The sequence below is a fragment of the Podarcis cretensis genome (genome assembly GCF_951804945.1).
Source record: "Podarcis cretensis genome assembly, chromosome: 14".
NCBI classification, from domain to species: domain Eukaryota; kingdom Metazoa; phylum Chordata; class Lepidosauria; order Squamata; family Lacertidae; genus Podarcis; species Podarcis cretensis.
This window is the reverse complement of record NC_137183.1, coordinates 50,301,206-50,318,097: the sequence shown is the minus strand read 5'-3', so window position 1 is coordinate 50,318,097 and position 16,892 is coordinate 50,301,206. Positions and strand designations below refer to the sequence as shown.

General features: G+C 43.8%; 2 protein-coding genes across 8 annotated transcripts in view; one reads left to right on the top strand and one right to left on the bottom strand.

The window, feature by feature from the left end:
* Positions 1–8,853, top strand: part of MPRIP (myosin phosphatase Rho interacting protein) — a 159,568-nt gene extending 150,715 nt beyond the window's left edge. For 5 of the 7 annotated variants that reach the window (XM_079953642.1, XM_079953639.1, XM_079953643.1 and 2 more), the window contains one exon: positions 3,983–8,853. In XM_079953642.1, the coding sequence (XP_079809768.1) occupies positions 3,983–4,054 (72 nt within the window). In that variant the 3' untranslated portion in view covers positions 4,055–8,853. Of the gene's footprint in view, positions 1–1,215; positions 1,282–3,982 lie in introns of all 7 variants that reach the window. The other 2 variants (XM_079953640.1, XM_079953645.1) reach the window with 1 other exon arrangement.
* A 2,875-nt stretch (positions 8,854–11,728) lies between these two features.
* On the bottom strand, positions 11,729–14,448 carry PLD6 (phospholipase D family member 6). Its single transcript, XM_079954020.1, has 2 exons — positions 13,729–14,448; positions 11,729–12,242 (listed from the first exon to the last, which is right to left on the bottom strand). Exons 1-2 carry the CDS (start codon positions 14,183–14,185, stop codon positions 11,950–11,952), a joined length of 750 nt encoding a protein of 249 aa, XP_079810146.1. The 5' UTR covers positions 14,186–14,448; the 3' UTR covers positions 11,729–11,949.
* Positions 14,449–16,892: the final 2,444 nt, after the last annotated feature.

Below are 16,892 nucleotides of genomic sequence, written 5' to 3'. Positions count from 1 at the left end.
CCTCTCAGGCAGGTGCCATTGCTGTTCTAAGAGAACAAGAGAGGTGTTCATTGTGAGTTCTGGCACCTTTTTTCTAGAAAAATAGCACTGAGCAGCTTTCTAGATTCTATTCTACCCCTGTTGGTGGTTTCAGTTTTCCCATTTTTCAGTGCAGGGCATGAGAGCTTTACTAGGGCAGTCCAAGACGTGGCTTGAGGACTTCTTGGGTGGCCCTCAACAACATTTGACGCTCCACACAAACCCTCGCGCTGCCTTTCCAAAGCTAGGTAAGCAAGGCCCTGGGCTTTAGGAAGAAGGCATGAAGGCTCTGACAGGATCCTAGAGTCCTCCTGCCTGCTTCCCAAAACCTAGTTTGAACTTTCCCAACTGTAGGAAGAGGAGGAAGGGCTCTAGGACCCTGCCAGAGCCTTTTGCCTCCTTCCCAAAGCCAGGCACTTTGCTTAGCCAGCTCTGGGAAGGCAGTGCAAATGTGAGTGGTGGTGGTGGTGAAATTTTCCCTCAACTTCCCCCCACACACGCATACAAAGCAGTGTGTGACCCACAGGTTCCATGTTGGAAGTACTGTTGCAGCCCCCTTGGTCTGAGAGGTTGGACCACCCTGGCTCAGCTAGGCCACAAGGGCAGTACTGTTGGGTGTTTAACAGGCTTGGCCTGTGTCAATGAACCACCCTCCTGCCCCATGTTTAAGCACCTGTGCTGGTGTGCAATTCCAGGATCAGTAGCCTGGTAGAACTGGAAGGAGGGAAAGTTACACACAACTCTCCTCACCCTGAGAGCAGGTTTCCCCGAGCTGATATGGTAGGATACCTGCCCCAGCAAAAGACACACACATACACACAGTTACACAAATGTGATAATCATGCAGTTCAGTCATGGGTGTCATTTGTGATTTGCCAGTTTTGTGTGTACGTGTGCACTTCGTTTCGGAGCACCCCAATTTTTCACTGTGGCATAGCTCCTCTTTATTACAAAGTGTTGTGCTTTTTATTTATAGTTTCCCTTCTGTAGCTGATTTTATGTACTGAGTTTAAAAAGCAAACTTCTGACCTTGCAGGCCATGAAGACCCCCAAGCTGCAGTTTGCCTTTTTCCCCCTCCTTGCTAGGGTGGGAGGGAGTATGTTGGCACTTGGGAATTTCCGGAGCAATCAGGATTCATGTATTTCTCCTATTTCTGTTTTCTGTGTTGCTGTTTTTGTCTTTGCTTCCAACAACAGTCCGTTATTGAGCAGGTCTCATGGGATAACTGAAATGCACCAGATTCCAGGTTCCCTGTCACATAGGTAATCCAAACAGCACCTTCCAAAGAACACTGCACCTCTTGAGGGGCAGCCCACTTATTGCATGCCCGGCTCACATCTCCATGGCTAATGAGAATCTATCTCCTCTTGCCTTTGAATTACATAGAGGTTAAGTGGGAGGAGCAAGAGGCAGAATTTCAAAACTTAAGATCATGCCAGATTGAATGGCTGTTTCTGTGCCTCTTCCATCCTTTTGCTTCTCCCTGCCCTCACTGACATCCATCACTGGAAGGGTTTCTGCACCTCCTAAGACAAACAACGGGGTGCTGCGTTGAAGGCATGGGACAAAAGAGTGTGCATGCTGGATGAAAATGCATGCTTTGGACTTAACTCTCCCAAATGGCAGTGTGTACAGTCAGAAGGGTACTTTTTGATTCACTAATTATGTCCTCTGGAATGGATGAATTTTTTCCAACCTGCTCCTAACAAAGGGCAGACAGATGTTATGTGAAAAGCCAGTTGCGCTGTCCACAGATCAGGTTTCGGGTCTCTACCTTTCCCCCTTTTAAAATCCTTTTTACCCATTTCTTAAATATTCTGGTACTAAATCAGCTGATCTACCCAACCCATACTGGTTTATTTTCCCAACCGTCTTAGTTGTTAGGTTAGTTGTCCCCCACAAAAAAAAAAAGATGACCCAATGGGAGAAAGCGGTTGATTTTCTGCAGATTGTCAGCAACAACTGAAAAAATTAGGTCACTAATGTATAAAAGGAGTAGTGACCTTCTCAAAACATGGTTTCATTCCTGAATGAGGTTTAATTTTCAGAAATTAAGTGTATTGCCCATCAAGATAAGTACCGCACCTGACCAAGAAGATATCTACATTTTGACACAGAAAAAAGCAATGTTCTATATCATACGCAGCTTGGTTTGGATGTACTGTAAGCATTTTCCTCTATACCATCTGATTTGGAATATAGGGAGGCAAATTTAATCCAAAGAACAAACAACTGTGGATTTTTTACCAGCATTAAGAGCAGTTCAAATGTCTGATACTAGACTAACTGCATTTAGCTTTAATCTACAATGTCCCTAGAGCTCTCTTACAAATACTACAGAATTGCATGGTGCTGCTTTTGTTGGGACTCTTTGTCACTTGAGTTCTTGTATAGGGGAAATGGTTCGCATGTTTCAACACACACACAGTAAGAAACCCTTTCACACAGAGCAAAGCACATTAGAGCAAAGGGTTCTAGGCTAGCCTTCTCCCTGCCATCCTTGAGTGCAGGGAATTTTTGTCATGGATAAAGTATAAAAACAGATTCAATCCTGAAGTTATACAGTCCACCTGCAACTGTATCCATTGATTCGGTTGCCTGTAAATCAGCTGATGCTGCCATTCCTCTCCATCAACTTCTCCCAGTTTGTAAGGTTTTGTAATTAGATTTGATGGGTGGAGAGAAAGGCTTCTTTCAAATGGCAGGAAATGGACATTGGCACAAGATGATCAGAAACTGTGCATCTCCTTGTCTCATTGATTTGTGGTTGGATCTCATTGTAAGAAATGTATGTTCCAGTGAAAAACAGCCAGTGTCTGACATGGAGATTCTTCTTTCAAAATAACTGCTAAAGAAGCAGAAGAGTGATTTCGTAAGGTCCAGAGAGAGATCTCCGGACTTTATCAACAATCTCCCCTCTGGAATCCTGGGTTTAGATAAGGGGTAGTGAAGCGGCTGCCTTCCAGATGTTTTAGACTCCCAGTTCCCATCATCCCTGTCTGTTGGCCATTCTGCTAGGCTGGTGGGAGTTGAGAGTCCAAGCATACCTGGAGGCCACCTGGTTCCCCATTCTTGATGTAAACCCTTAGATCATATCACAAGTAGCTCCAGAGAACATGATGTGAGATTACCAAAACACTGCAAATGTTATTTTGGCAGCTAGAAGCTTTCAGGCTGTGCTTGGCTTTGCCCTCATGAAATAAAATGGGCCCAAAATGGACCCTTAACTTGGGGGGAAGTTTTAACTTAGAAATTAACATATTTCTCTGATTAGCAAAAAGCAGACAGAAAAGTATGGCACCCTGGTCTATCAAGACCGGCTGCTTTATATCAGGATCAAAATAGGACCTTGAATCATAGAATTGTACAGTTGGAAGGGACCCTGGGGATCACCTCAGGGCAATGCAAGATGCAGCTGTCCCATACAGGGACTGAACCTGCAACCTTGACATATCAGCACCATGCTGCAACCAACTGAGCTATCCTTTCTCTCCAGAACCATTTAGCTTTCACCAGGGTTAACCATTGTAGGGGCATAACTGCTTGTTAAATGAATCACTCAGGGCAGCTGTGCTGATAAACTGTTGATGTACAGCCCTGGACTTGAGTGCTCAAACAAAATGGTTATGGGAAAAGTGCAGTTTTGAGGCGCTGATGAGCTAGCAGAGGCTTTTGCAGTTGCCTCAAACATCCAAGCAATTACTCTCCCAACTAAGTTAGCTGTGCCTGCAGTCATCCAGTTCCTTTGCCGTCTTTCTTCACCACGGATCGATTCACCAATAACACCACTCCATAATGGTGCATTTTCTTTGAAGCATGTCTTTCTAATCTTCCCATTGAGGATGCCATCTTTTGCCTTTCCTTTGCCTGAGCATTTGTGTCATCTCTCTCTATTGGACTTTTGCTTTCCCCACCAGAATGGCATTTAACGGTTTGCTCTTCCTTCTCTCCTCCCATGTACAGAGTCTGAAGGAAGGCCTGACCGTGCAGGAGCGCCTCAAGCTCTTTGAATCCAAGGACTTGAAGAAAGACTAGTTCTCTCCTTCCTATTTGGCTTGACCACGCACACCTCCCTGCTTGCGGCATCACAGCACAAGCACCCTTCTGTTTTTTGTTCTCTAGGATCCTCACTGCTGTTGCTTGTGTGGGGGTTTTTTTCTGTTGTTGTATGGATGCTCCAGAAGACTGGAAAATGCTGGGAGTTCTTCTGCCCACCATCAAATGAACTTCCCAACTTCTTAGTCCTAACTTACAAAGCTTTTAACCTTGGCAAGAGGGCTGGGAGAAATTGGGGATATGCTCCCCACCCCCCTTGGCTCTCTACAAAAACATCCTTCCTACTGTATATCCATTACACTAAGTGTCAGTATTAAGGCTCAACAGCCTGTTGATAAGCTAGCTCTGTTTTACCAAATTCTTTGGTGTAGTGACAGGGCCCTGGGATGGGGGGAGGGAGGCAACACACTGTGCTTAGCTCTGCCACTGTTGAGAGGAATCCAGCACTTAAGTGCATGCTTTGGATCAAATTTTGAACCACTGAAACAAGACATGCAGATCTGTTTTTGGCATAATCAGTGCCCTTAGTGAAAGCTTGTTTGTTGCAACAAGATAATTGGCTTAGAAAAAGACATTTGTGGCAGTCCTGATTTGTAGCTTGGTGTTTAACTATGTGGTCAGTTTGGAATTTATTCCCTTAATGCCACTTAGATCTTCTTGAAAAGCTTTTAAGTTGCTTTGCATACAAACAGTTGCAGGCATTGATGTGCAATCAGCTTGTGATGAAATTAATCAGTGCAACTTAACTATTTCTCTTGGAGAAATAGGGTGGTCTCCTTCCACACACTCCTTCTGGCAAGGCCATGCTAGAATCTGCACCGTTTCTTAGACTTTCAGTGGGATGTATCTGCCTCTCTATGTCTGTCATATAATGTGACCCAGACTTTTATCCCACCTAATTTACTGCAAAACAAACAAAATTATTCTGCCCAGAAGCTCAGAGGTGTTTTCTTCAAGATGCCTTTTAAAGAACAAATCTTTTGCAATCCTTGCTCTGGTCCTCTGGAGGCAGTAGGAGCATTTCTGCCATGTAATCGGTAGGAATGGTTCAGAATTCTAAGTAGGCAGGGCTCTTTTACAAAGCAAGAAGGGCGTGGTTTGCTGATAAGCAAGAGGTTTTGGAACAGTACAGCTGACGTCAGACCAGTCCTCCAAGCTGGCTGGCTTGCCTTTGGATTGACTTAATGGGTCTCAAAACAGTTGAAGAGAGTCTTCTGTATGTTCATGTAAGCTGGTAGCATTTGCATGTGGAAATACAGTTGCAAGATGTCAGTGGAGAGAGAAGTCTAAACAGGGGAATGGCAAGTCACAAGTAACCTTGTTAAAAGGGGACATTTGAAAAGTGGCAGTCCAAATTTTTGAAAACATCTTAGTGCCATTGTTTATCTGAAACAAAGCAGTTGTCTGGGCCCATTTTTCCTCCCTACCTATGAGGCCCAATAACAGAGGCATTGATCTGTTGGGTTCCAGGGCCAAAAGGCCTTTCCCAAGCAGAATAATGTATATAGAGAAGCTTTGAACAATGCATGCAATTTTTTTATTCCAAAAGCAGGTGAACATTGCTGTTTTGAAAAACGTATAGGAAGTGTTGGGAAGTTAATTCTACAAGGTTTGTGGGCAAGGTGGCTTTTGGTATTTTAAAAGTCTTTTTATGCCTTGCTCAGGTGGGGTGAATCTGAGGTGGCGTTTTGCTTTTCAGTCTATTCAGACTAAAATTGTTGATCTTTTGAGCAGACAAATCTGTAAAGCAAAGTTTTGCTGTTAGAGGCTAGGGAGAGCACCCTGTCCCTTTTAGTTTCATCCTGTTCTTAATTGGACACACATTGATTCTATTCTGTGGGCCCTTGCTGCTGATCCATGCTGAAGCAAAACAGCTCTTAGCATCTATGTTTGTGTTATATGCAAAGCAATGTTCCTTCAAAAGCTGTTGCTATTTTGGAGCAGGGGGGTCTTCACAGCAGAACATTTGCTGTCTTCTTGCTGTGTGTCTGGAAGTTTCTTTTTAAATCAGGTATGAAAGGGATAGGGTTGGCTGTCTTGCATTGGTGCCTCTAGCAGTCTGTCCACACCGTCTGACTGCAGAGAGTGGTTAGCACATAATGGAAAAGCCAGCATATTTTATCTCCTAGGGTGGCTAAGGAAAGATGGTTGTGCTTCAGGCCTAGATTATTTTCTTTCTCCTCTAAAATCATTAACTAGGCTCGTAGCTTGGCAGAAGAATCTTATTTTTCCTTAAGTACCTGCAACTTGAGAGAAACCTTGCCACTTGAATGAATTATCTTTGGATTATGTTTATGTTTAATCCATACACATCTTTAATAAAACAAACAAATGTCCTATGTCCTCTAAGATTAGAATAGCCAGTATTTCACAAACATTAAAATTGGTGTAAAATAAAATAAAAAAGCAACCAAGCATCTTTTTGCTCAAGAAAGTCTGTACTGCTGTGACCAAGTTGCTCTTCATACACAGCAAAGCAAGTTGGCATTCTAGTTGTATTTCTTGAATGGCTTTTAAAAGGCACAGTATAAACATTATGTGAATAAATAGGTATGTTCTATTGCAAGCTGCTGCATTTTACACAAACCTACACTACAAAATAACTGTGGTCTCAGTGAAGTTCAACACTAATGGATGTACAGTATAAATATACTTGCATAACAGCTTCTTTAATCTTGCCTATTGCAGATTTCTTTATTCGTCTCTCCTTTTGAAACAGAATTGAGTGTTCTGTTAATGAAACTCATTTTCCTTTATCCCATTAACATATGGAAAAGGGGGATTGCCGATGTGCAGATCCCAAGCAGGCTGTTTTTCCTGTGGCAGAGGCTGCCTGCAAGCAGCCCTACGCGCTGTTTCTTAATAAGTGTCACTTTTTGTAATGACAACATACTTGATTAGAATCCCACTGGATTTTTTGCTTTTTGGTGGCTCATATGCAGTACTTTGTGAACACTTTTAAGCACATGCACGCTCAGTGTAGCTTATACTTCCTTTGTAATTTCTTTCTTTTTTAAAAAAGCTTTGTTATTCTCTTTAAAAATAATTTAAAACCTGTATAGTATTCAAAGCACGCAATGTAAATATTTATTACTCAAAAAAAAAAAAAAAAATAGTGGAGGGGTTTTGGGGGTGAATTTTTTTAAAATCTTGTTCTAATACAATGTCTTTTTGACTTGGAAAAGGAAATTAGTGTAACCCGATAAACCCACTCTATGTTCCCTTAAAGAATGTCTGTTGGTTTGTTTGAACATTATAAATATATTTTTAAATTTCTCTGATACCTTTTTAGTTTTGGAAATGCTTGTCCAAAGAAGATGTACAGTGTTTCGAAACTTCAAGCCTACTTTACATTAATTTTCTTACCCTTTTCAGTTCAATAATCTTAGAGCTGACAGTGGCATAAACAACTTTTGGGTGTGCATATATATGATTGCAGAGAGTAGTATTTCTGTATATTAATGGTGGTAGTTATTCTGTCACTAAGCGTACATCAGTATTCTTGCATGGTAACTTGGCGCTGTTGCGGAGTAAACCAAGGATTTCGATAAGGGAATGGAGTAGATTTATATTCCTGCAACCCTCCCATCATTTTCAGGTTACATGGCATGGCAGTGTAACAGCATGACAGAATACAGTTAACGTAGGATGATTATTCAATTTACTGTAACACTATATTTCATTGCGATGTAGTTTCAACCGAGTTACAGTGCCGGGGTCATCTTTACCACTAGACTATGGAAAGTAGATGGGAGTCCATTACTGACTGCATGCCTTGGAGAACAGTTATATGGCACATTAGAAAATGTCTTGCTTTTTCGAGCAGTGCTCAGCAGCCTCACGCCATGCACTGAAGTCCACTAAGGAGTAAATGAAACTGGGAATTGTTAGCAGGACCCCTCTAGTGCCAAGTGAATTAACCCCTCTAGTCATTGAGGATTGATGTAGGGTTCTCATTTCAGTCTGCCAGTAAAAGAACACAGCTTCTAATTGTGTATTAAAACAGTCACCTCTAAGAGAAATCAAAGCACTTGAGAAGCTATCAGCTTGAGTAACAAAAGCCTGCATTAGTACACTCCTCCAATGTGGTACTTGTTTGGACAAAATGTGTATATGGCTAAGAAGGTGAGGCAAGCACTGTACACACACAGGTATCCCTATTTGAGCTCTTCCTCATGCCCACTCAACACCAGCTTCCTTTTAAAAGATACTAAAATCAGTCTATATTATAAACCTGCTCGATCGACAAGCAAGCCTACAGAAGCATCAACTCCTAATTGACCAAATTGAATCCTAAAGTGGTCATCCAAGCATCAAGCATGAGGAGAACGATCAATTACTCCAGCCCCGCAAGATTCAGAGCCAGAGCAGCCGTGGGATTCGGCAGGAAAGCTGCTAACCCCAAAAACTGGAACTCGCATGCAAGAGAAGCAGAATCAAATAAAACCAATTCACTGGGGGAACATATTCTCTAATTTGCCTGGTGAACAAACATGTCCAATCTGACTTTCTTTTTGCAAAGATGAATGGTTTGAGCCGCCTCCTAGGAGTCTGAAAGGTATCTTTCTCCTCTTGTTTTGTTTTCATGCTTTTAAGAGCTATTTCCTCCTTCAGCTGTTCACTGTAATAGAAGTATCATTTATGTCACAGTATTTATTCCTTACAAACCTTGTGTGACATGCTAGGGTTCCCATGGATGTAGCTGATGATTATTTTGTAAATATTAATTACTTAACTATACATAAAACTGTATCGTAATAAACTATTTTTGCACCACCCTTGGCATGCTGTGGAGAAGATTTTTGTTAACACTAGAGACAGAGAAGTTCTTAAAATAGCATTCCAATGTTTTTGCATCCTTCAATTAGGAATAGAAGACAACAGTCAAGGATGCTATGCTTACTAATAAAAGGAACTATGCAATACAATTGTGGAAAGCCTCCAAGTACTTCCGTCATTTCTGGAGATGCATTTCAGGGCAGATACACAGCAAAAATAGCACACGTGAAATTATGAAATGTCCAAAGAATTTAATAGCACCTAAGGATGATTGTAGCAGCTATCCCACCTGCAGTTACCCTTCAATATAAATATTAAGAAACATTTTATGAACTACCATTGGAAGGCCACAACGATTAAAGGTAAAGGTAAAGGTACCCCTGCCCGTACGGGCCAGTCTTGACAGACTCTGGGGTTGTGCGCCCATCTCACTTAAGAGGCCAGGGGCCAGCGCTGTCCGGAGACACTTCCGGGTCACGTGGCCAGCGTGACATCGCTGCTCTGGCGAGCCAGAGCCGCACACGGAAACGCCGTTTACCTTCCCGCTGGTAAGCGGTCCCTATTTATCTACTTGCACCCGGAGGTGCTTTCGAACTGCTAGGTTGGCAGGCGCTGGGACCGAGCAGCGGGAGCGCACCCCGCCGCAGGGATTCGAACCGCCGACCTTTCGATCGGCAAGCCCTAGGCGCTGAGGGTTTAACCCACAGCGCCACCTGCGTCCCACAACGATTACAGTACACCAATTACTAAACAGCTTCAAGAAAGGTTGAGCATTCTGAACTAGTGATAAATTACTATTAATTACCACATATTGTTTCTGTATGTGTTTTGCTGACAGTTTTCAAAAACTAAAAGCTAAATGAATATAGCTGCTTTAAAACAGCATATGACCCTGGAGAAAGTTCAATGACCTCCCTATCTTCCTCCCTCCTCTTTGAAGAGCACACAACATATTTATTTAAGTCACTACAGTGTACCCACCTCTTGGGTACAATGAACTTTCTACTGTATCAAGAGTACTGTGATAACCACACATACACTCTCTCTGGAACAGCTTCAATTCTCTTGGAAACTCAACCACTGAAAGGCTGATTCAAAGCCCTTTAAAACTCTGATGTCCATAGAATCATAGAGTTCTAAGTCCAACCCTGTACAATGCAGGAATCTCAAGTATCCATTGACAGATCGCCATCTAACCTCTGCTTTAAAACCTACAATGAAGGAGAGTCCACATCTTCCAAAGAGAGTCTGTTAACTGTTTTACCAGCTCTTACTGTCAGAAAGTTCTTCCAGATGTTGAATATTCCTACCTCAACAGTTCTCTCCCCAAACTGGCACCAAAAAATATGCTTACACCAGAGTTGCATTTCTACACTTTGGATATTGGTCATGGCTACAACTTACATGCCAACATAAGATACCTCTCAGCCTTATTCTGCACCCACCCATTTATTAGGACAGGCAGGTGTTTTTTGGTATACCTTCTTCAAATGTGATATTCCAGCTGAGGTTGGCTGCCCAATGGCAATCAGTTCCACCCAGGATGGCCAGTGGTCAGGAATGACAGTGGATAAAGTCTTAACACCTGTAGAGTCACAGCTTCCCCATCCACTGCTATACCAAGTTCCGGTTCTGTTTGAGATTCCTCCATTACAGGGAGTTGGCCTTTAAGGTCCCTTCCAACTCTACAATTCTGTGATTCTAGGGCTGAATTCTACACATGTACAGTCATCAAATCAGAGAGCTGTAGAGTTGGAAGGGACCTCCAGGATCATCTAGCTCAATCCCCTGCAATGCAGAAATCTCAACTAAAGCATCCATGACAGATGGCCTAAAAAACCCCAAGAAAGGAGAGAGCACCACAACCTTCCAAGGGAGTCCATTCCACTGTCTAACATCTCTTACTGTCAGAAAGTTATTCCTGATGTTTAGTTGGAATCTCCCTTTCTTGTAGCTTGAATCCATTGGTTCAGGTCTTACCTTCTGGAGCAGGAGAAAACAAGGTTGCTCCATCTTCCATGTGACAGCCCTTTTGGTTTTTAAGATGGCTAACCTATCTCCTCAGTCTCCCCAATTCCATGCTAAACATACCCAACTCCCTCAAACCGTAAGGCTTGATTTCCAGACCCTTGATCATCTTGGTTGCCCTCCTCTGCACATGTTCCAGCTTGTCAATATCCTCCTTAAACTGTGGTGCCCAGAACTGGAAACTATTCCAGGTGTGGTAAGACCAAGGCAGAATAAAACAGCAATACTACTTCCCCTTCCACACATGAAAGAGCAGCATATGAATTATCTGTGAGTTAAGCACACACATTCATTCCCATTCACACACACTTGGCATTTATTTTCAAGTAGGTCTCCTGCTTTATGCTGCTCACCTACAAAGGCAAATTGTTCTATTCTAATTATTTTTATTATTTTTATTTTATTTATACCCCACCCATATGGCTGAGCTTCTGGATGGCTTACAGCATATCTAAAAACGTAATAAAAACATCAAACCTTAAAAACCAAAGAGGACAAAGCTGTTCAGGCAGCAACCATTTTAGATGCATCCGATATGTGCACAATCACGCACACAAGCATTGCACCGAACTCGAAAGTAACCCGAAAACATCACAAAAGGGGGCGGAACAGGGTATTTGCAGGCTTTTTCAATTGTATTTCAAATGTGATTTAACTTAAACATGCAGTGCCTTGGAATGTAAGCACCACATAAATTTGGGAGTTGGCTGTATGTTAAAAAGGTCCCCGACCCCCAGTAACATCCTGCATGTGGATGCTAGGGTTGCCAAGAGAATGGCAGAATAAACACTCTGCTTGAAATGCTATCTACATGTGGGGACAGTTTTTATAACAGAAACATATGTATTAGAATTTTAAAAGCATGTTTTATTGAGAACAGGTATAATAGCACATAAGTACAGGCCATCTATTTCTCAGAAAATAATTCAAACACAATATGTTGTTCGTACAATTTTTTAAAGGAGTATAAATTTGCATGTAGTTACTCCTAAAGCAATTTATGCCATTCTCAAACACCTAACTTAGGAACTAGTCTTTGGACTAAAAACTTTACTGCTTCAAAATAGTCATTTAAGCTGCAATTTTGTTTGAGGAATAGTTTTATCCTTTTTCTGTACCTGCTGTTCTTCTTTGAGGAAAAATGTGTAATGAGCTGGATTGTAGTCCTCCCAAATCCTTTCAAATTCTGCCAGGAAAAGATTCACACAGTCCCTGTCTTCAACTACCAGCAGGTTCTCTCTGTTGTTTTGAATGGCTTGAGTAGTCCAGTTCAGGGAGCCAGTGAGCAGCATTGTTTTGTCAATGATGGCAAACTTATGGTGCATGTAGCCACTATCCTGATCATGACGTACCTGAATTCCTGAAAAACCAGCATACCCTATTCAGTGCCACAAATCACTTTTCCATCTTTCCAAGAAACTGACTTAGCTCCCAGCACTATACTTAATGTACTGAGAGCTACATACAGAAATTCAGTGGCTGAAATTTCTTAAGTGCAAAAAGTACTTATGAGAACACAGGGCAACTTGTGGAATTATACCTTGAAATGACTTAAAAGTTAAATGGCGTTGAACAGACATGACCACCATACACGCTGCCCAGGCTTACACCCTGGAGAAGTAAATTCAGTGCTACTAATGCAACAAAAACAACACAGGAGGCAGCAGTTAATGAGTTATGAATCTCTGCAGTCACAGTTTGACTTCCCCCTGGAAGTTACACTCCATTTCTCTAAGACAGATGGAGGCCAACAACCAAGTGGTTCTGCTAGGGTTGGGTGGGACTGCTGAATGTTCACTGTTGTATAAATAAGTGAAGACAACAAAATACTTGCAGGGTGGGGTATGTAAATGACAACTCTGCTACCAAATTCAGCATAATTATTAAATGTATTTTATACCCCGCTTTTCTCCCAAGCTGGGACCTCTTTACAAATTATGAAAAGCATTCATACAAGAACTTTAGGAGAGTTCCACAGTGGAACCAAAGGGTGGCAGACTCTCTTTCATTTGAGGATTTTAATGGGGTGGTGGGGTTGGTTGGTTTCGAAAAAGAAAATGCATCGCAGAGATTTCCAACAATATAAAACTAGACAATGAAACATAAAACCAGACAGTGGCTCCCCTTCTTGTGGAATGCTCTCCCCTTTACCAGCCTTTTAAATGCATTTGTGGGAGGGGGTGAGGACGGGGTCATTGTCTTGCGCTTGTTCTTCTTTTTACATTTCTTGACTTTATTATGTCGTTTCTGGGGTTGTTGTTGGGTTTTTTTTTATAAAAAAAATTATAATATTATATTTTTATGTTGTGAACAGCCCTCAGATCTGCGGAGGAAGGACGGTGTGCAAATTTAGTAAGTAAAAAAAGGTAAAGGTACCCCTGCCCGTACGGGCCAGTCTTGACAGACTCTGGGGTTGTGCGCCCATCTCACTTAAGAGGCCAGGGGCCAGCGCTGTCCGGAGACACTTCCGGGTCACGTGGCCAGCGTGACATCGCTGCTCTGGCGAGCCAGAGCCGCACACGGAAACGCCGTTTACCTTCCCGCCGGTAAGCGGTCCCTATTTATCTACGTGCACCCGGAGGTGCTTTCGAACTGCTAGGTTGGCAGGCGCTGGGACCGAGCAGCGGGAGCGCACCCCGCCGCAGGGATTCGAACCGCCGACCTTTCGATCGGCAAGCCCTGGGCGCTGAGGCTTTAACCCACAGCGCCACCTGCGTAGGTGAACAACGGGTTAAAATCCGCCCGTCGGGTGTTTTCAGGTTTGTGGCGCCCGCCTGGCCGGGGGTTGGGCTAGACGACCCTTGGGGTTCCCCTTCCGCCTCCCTCCTCCCTCCCGGGCGACTCACCGGCTCTCCGGAGTTCGCCGATCCGCGAGCCCTTGAGGGCCATGTAGTCGGTGTCGGTGACGACGCGCACGCGGACGCCCCTCCGGTGCAGGAGGCAGACGGCGCGGCCCAGCTGCGGGTTGGAGAAGGCGAAGACGCACAGGTCCAGCGAGCGCCGCGCCGACAGCACGCGCGCCAGGAGCCGCCCGAGCGCGCTCTCGCCGTGGGGCAGCAGGCACGCGCACGGGGTGGCCGCCGCCGCCTCCTCCTCCTCCTCCGCCAGCAGCGACTCCACGCACGTCACGCGCGACGGGAAGAAAAGCACCTCGCGTACCGGGGAAGGCGGCCGCCGCTGCCACCGCCACCACCACGACGACGACGACGACCGACCCAGCCGCCCTATTAGCCAGCAGGCCAGCGCCTCGAGAGCCATGCCGAGCCCCACCGCTAGCAGGGCCCGCGCCTTGCCGCGCCACATCGTCGCCTCAGGGCGCCACGACGGCCAGCGTCCCCGCGCGCTCCTCCAACCGCCTTTTTTTTTTCCCCTCCCCCACCGCGCATGCGCCCCTCCGCGCGCGCTATCCTCTCAGCTGCCTTGTCTGTTAATTGCCACAAGCGCGTGCGCTTCGTCCCGCTCAAACGTGCCTTCCCACGCCACGGCGCATGCGTCCGTCAGCGCGCGCTCTTTTCCTCTCAGCTGCTTTTTCTTTTAAACTACCGTAGCGCATGCGCATTCTTCACCTCAGCCACCTTTTTTTTAACTTCACCTCAAGTGCTTTGGGGTTTTTTGGACCCCTCAGAGCACTGCGTCCACTACAGCGCATGCGCTGTTATTAAGGCTGTAGAGAACATAAAACGGCAGGCGCGGACAGGTAGCGCATGCGCACACGCCATCGCTTCCAAGCGTCTCGTTATGTCGCGTCCAGCTGCGCTTCGTGTTTCGTTTAAAAGAAATGAAGTTAATTTTATGCATTTATAATCCTCGGCTTTCAAAACAGCATCCTTCCAAGGCAGTTTAGGATACAGTCATTGCAACCGCTAACAAACAAGTGAAAAAAGAAAGTTAACCATAAAGTTTTAAAAAATAAATTTATATAGTGTTTAATTCTATCAATATACTTTTATAATTGTTTTTTTCCATGTTGTAAGTGGTTCTCATTTCTTTATCCATAAGCCGCCTTGAGTCCCTGCTGCCAGGGAAAAAGGTGTATAAATAAATATAATAATAAATTTCACTTGTATATATGGAATAAAACAGGCTCCGATATTATTATTATTATTATTATTATTATTATTATTATTATTATTATTATTTTATTCATACCACCCATCTGGATGGGTTTTCCCAGCCACTCTGGGCAGCTTACAGCAAATTTAAAAAGTGTAAAATTTTCACCCTTCAAATTTTTAGCCTTCAGCTTTTTCATTCATTGAGAGATCCAGTTCCTTAATTTTTTTCCATGTGGGCATGACTGCTGATGCAACCCTGTTTCTTCCTTCCTTGCACTTTTATGCCAAGGCAGTTTACCATTTTAAAGGACTAAAACAATATAACATGTAAGGTGGGGAGCAAAGGTGATAGCCCCCACTGGAGCAGGCCTCAATGTCCCCTGTACCTCCTGCCTCCCTCGCCCTCTTATTATTTTATTTCTTTAAAAAAATATATACCGCTATGCCATATATATATACATACATATATATATATATATATATATATATATATATGTCACAGCCGGTTTACAACAACCTAACAACACAAAAGCAAACAGTAGCATCAGAAAAAAGTTAAAAGCTAAAGTAGACAGATATATTATATGTGCTATCCCAAAAGGCTTACTTTGGGGTTCAGGTCCCTTTTAACTTTACATTTTTTTATCAATGTTTCATACTTTCAAGCGAATAGCGAACTGGGAACTAAGAAACAACTTAACCTTTACATATGTTTAAAGCCATGGCAACCTGATTTTTTAAATCAAAAGTTAGAAGCTTCACTTCAAAACTACAAGACACAGCAGGTGTGTCTTGCATAACCGAGAGATGCTGCATGCTCTATTTAGACGCTCAAGGTCGGTTGATTCAGTGGAGTAAAGAAGGCACCTTGTCCTTTTTTTGTACCCAGTCAAGATACAAAGCTGGCTTATGCGCTGTGTGGATGCTGCAACCATCTATGGCAGGAAGGTCCACCTCCCAACAGACTGCGATCTACTCACAGTATTAAAAACTGGCAGTGATCTACTCATTGTCGTTGGATGGACCAACGAAATTTTTTTGGAAAGCAAAAGTTGCTGAGCCTTGCCCCCCCCCCAACAAAAAATCCTGCCTACGCCCATGACTGAGAGTCCAGCCCCCTTTCATTTTAGAGTAAGGAGGGGTCAAATTCTTAACCAGCCTCCCACATATTAAGCAATTCAACAAGCAGATAGCTGATTTGAGGGTTGTTGTTTAGTCGTGTCCGCCTCTTGGTGACCCCCTGGACCAGAGCATGCCAGGCACTCCTGTCTTCCACTGCCTCCCGCAATTTAGTCAGACTCATGTTTGTAGCTTCGAGAACACTGTCCAACCATCTCGTCCTCTGTCGTCCCCTTTTCCTTGTGCCCTCAATCTTTCCCAACATCAGGGTCTTTTCCAGGGAGTCTTCTCTTCTCATGAGGTGGCCAAAGTACTGGAGCCTCAGCTTCACGATCTGTCCTTCCAGTGAGCACTCAGGGCTAATTTCCTTAAGAATGGATGCGTTTGATCTTCTTGCAGTCCGTGGGACTCTCAAGAGTCTCCTCCAGCACCATAATTCAAAAGCATCCATTCTTCGGCAGTCAGCCTTCTTTATGGTCCAGCTCTCACTTCCATACATCACTACTGGGAAAACCATAGCTTTAACTATACGGACCTTTGTTGGCAAGGTGATGTCTCTGCTTTTTAAGATGCTGTCTAGGTTTGCCATTGCCTTTCTCCCAAGGAGCAGGCGTCTTTTAATTTCGTGACTGCTGTCACCATCTGCAGTGATCATGGAGCCCAAGAAAGTAAAATCTCTCACTGCCTCCATTTCTTCCCCTTCTATTTGCCAGGAGGTGATGGGACCAGTGGCCATGATCTTCGTTTTTTTGATGTTGAGCTTCAGACCATATTTTGCGCTCTCCTCTTTCACCCTCAATAAAAGATTCTTTAATTCCTCCTCACTTTCTGCCATC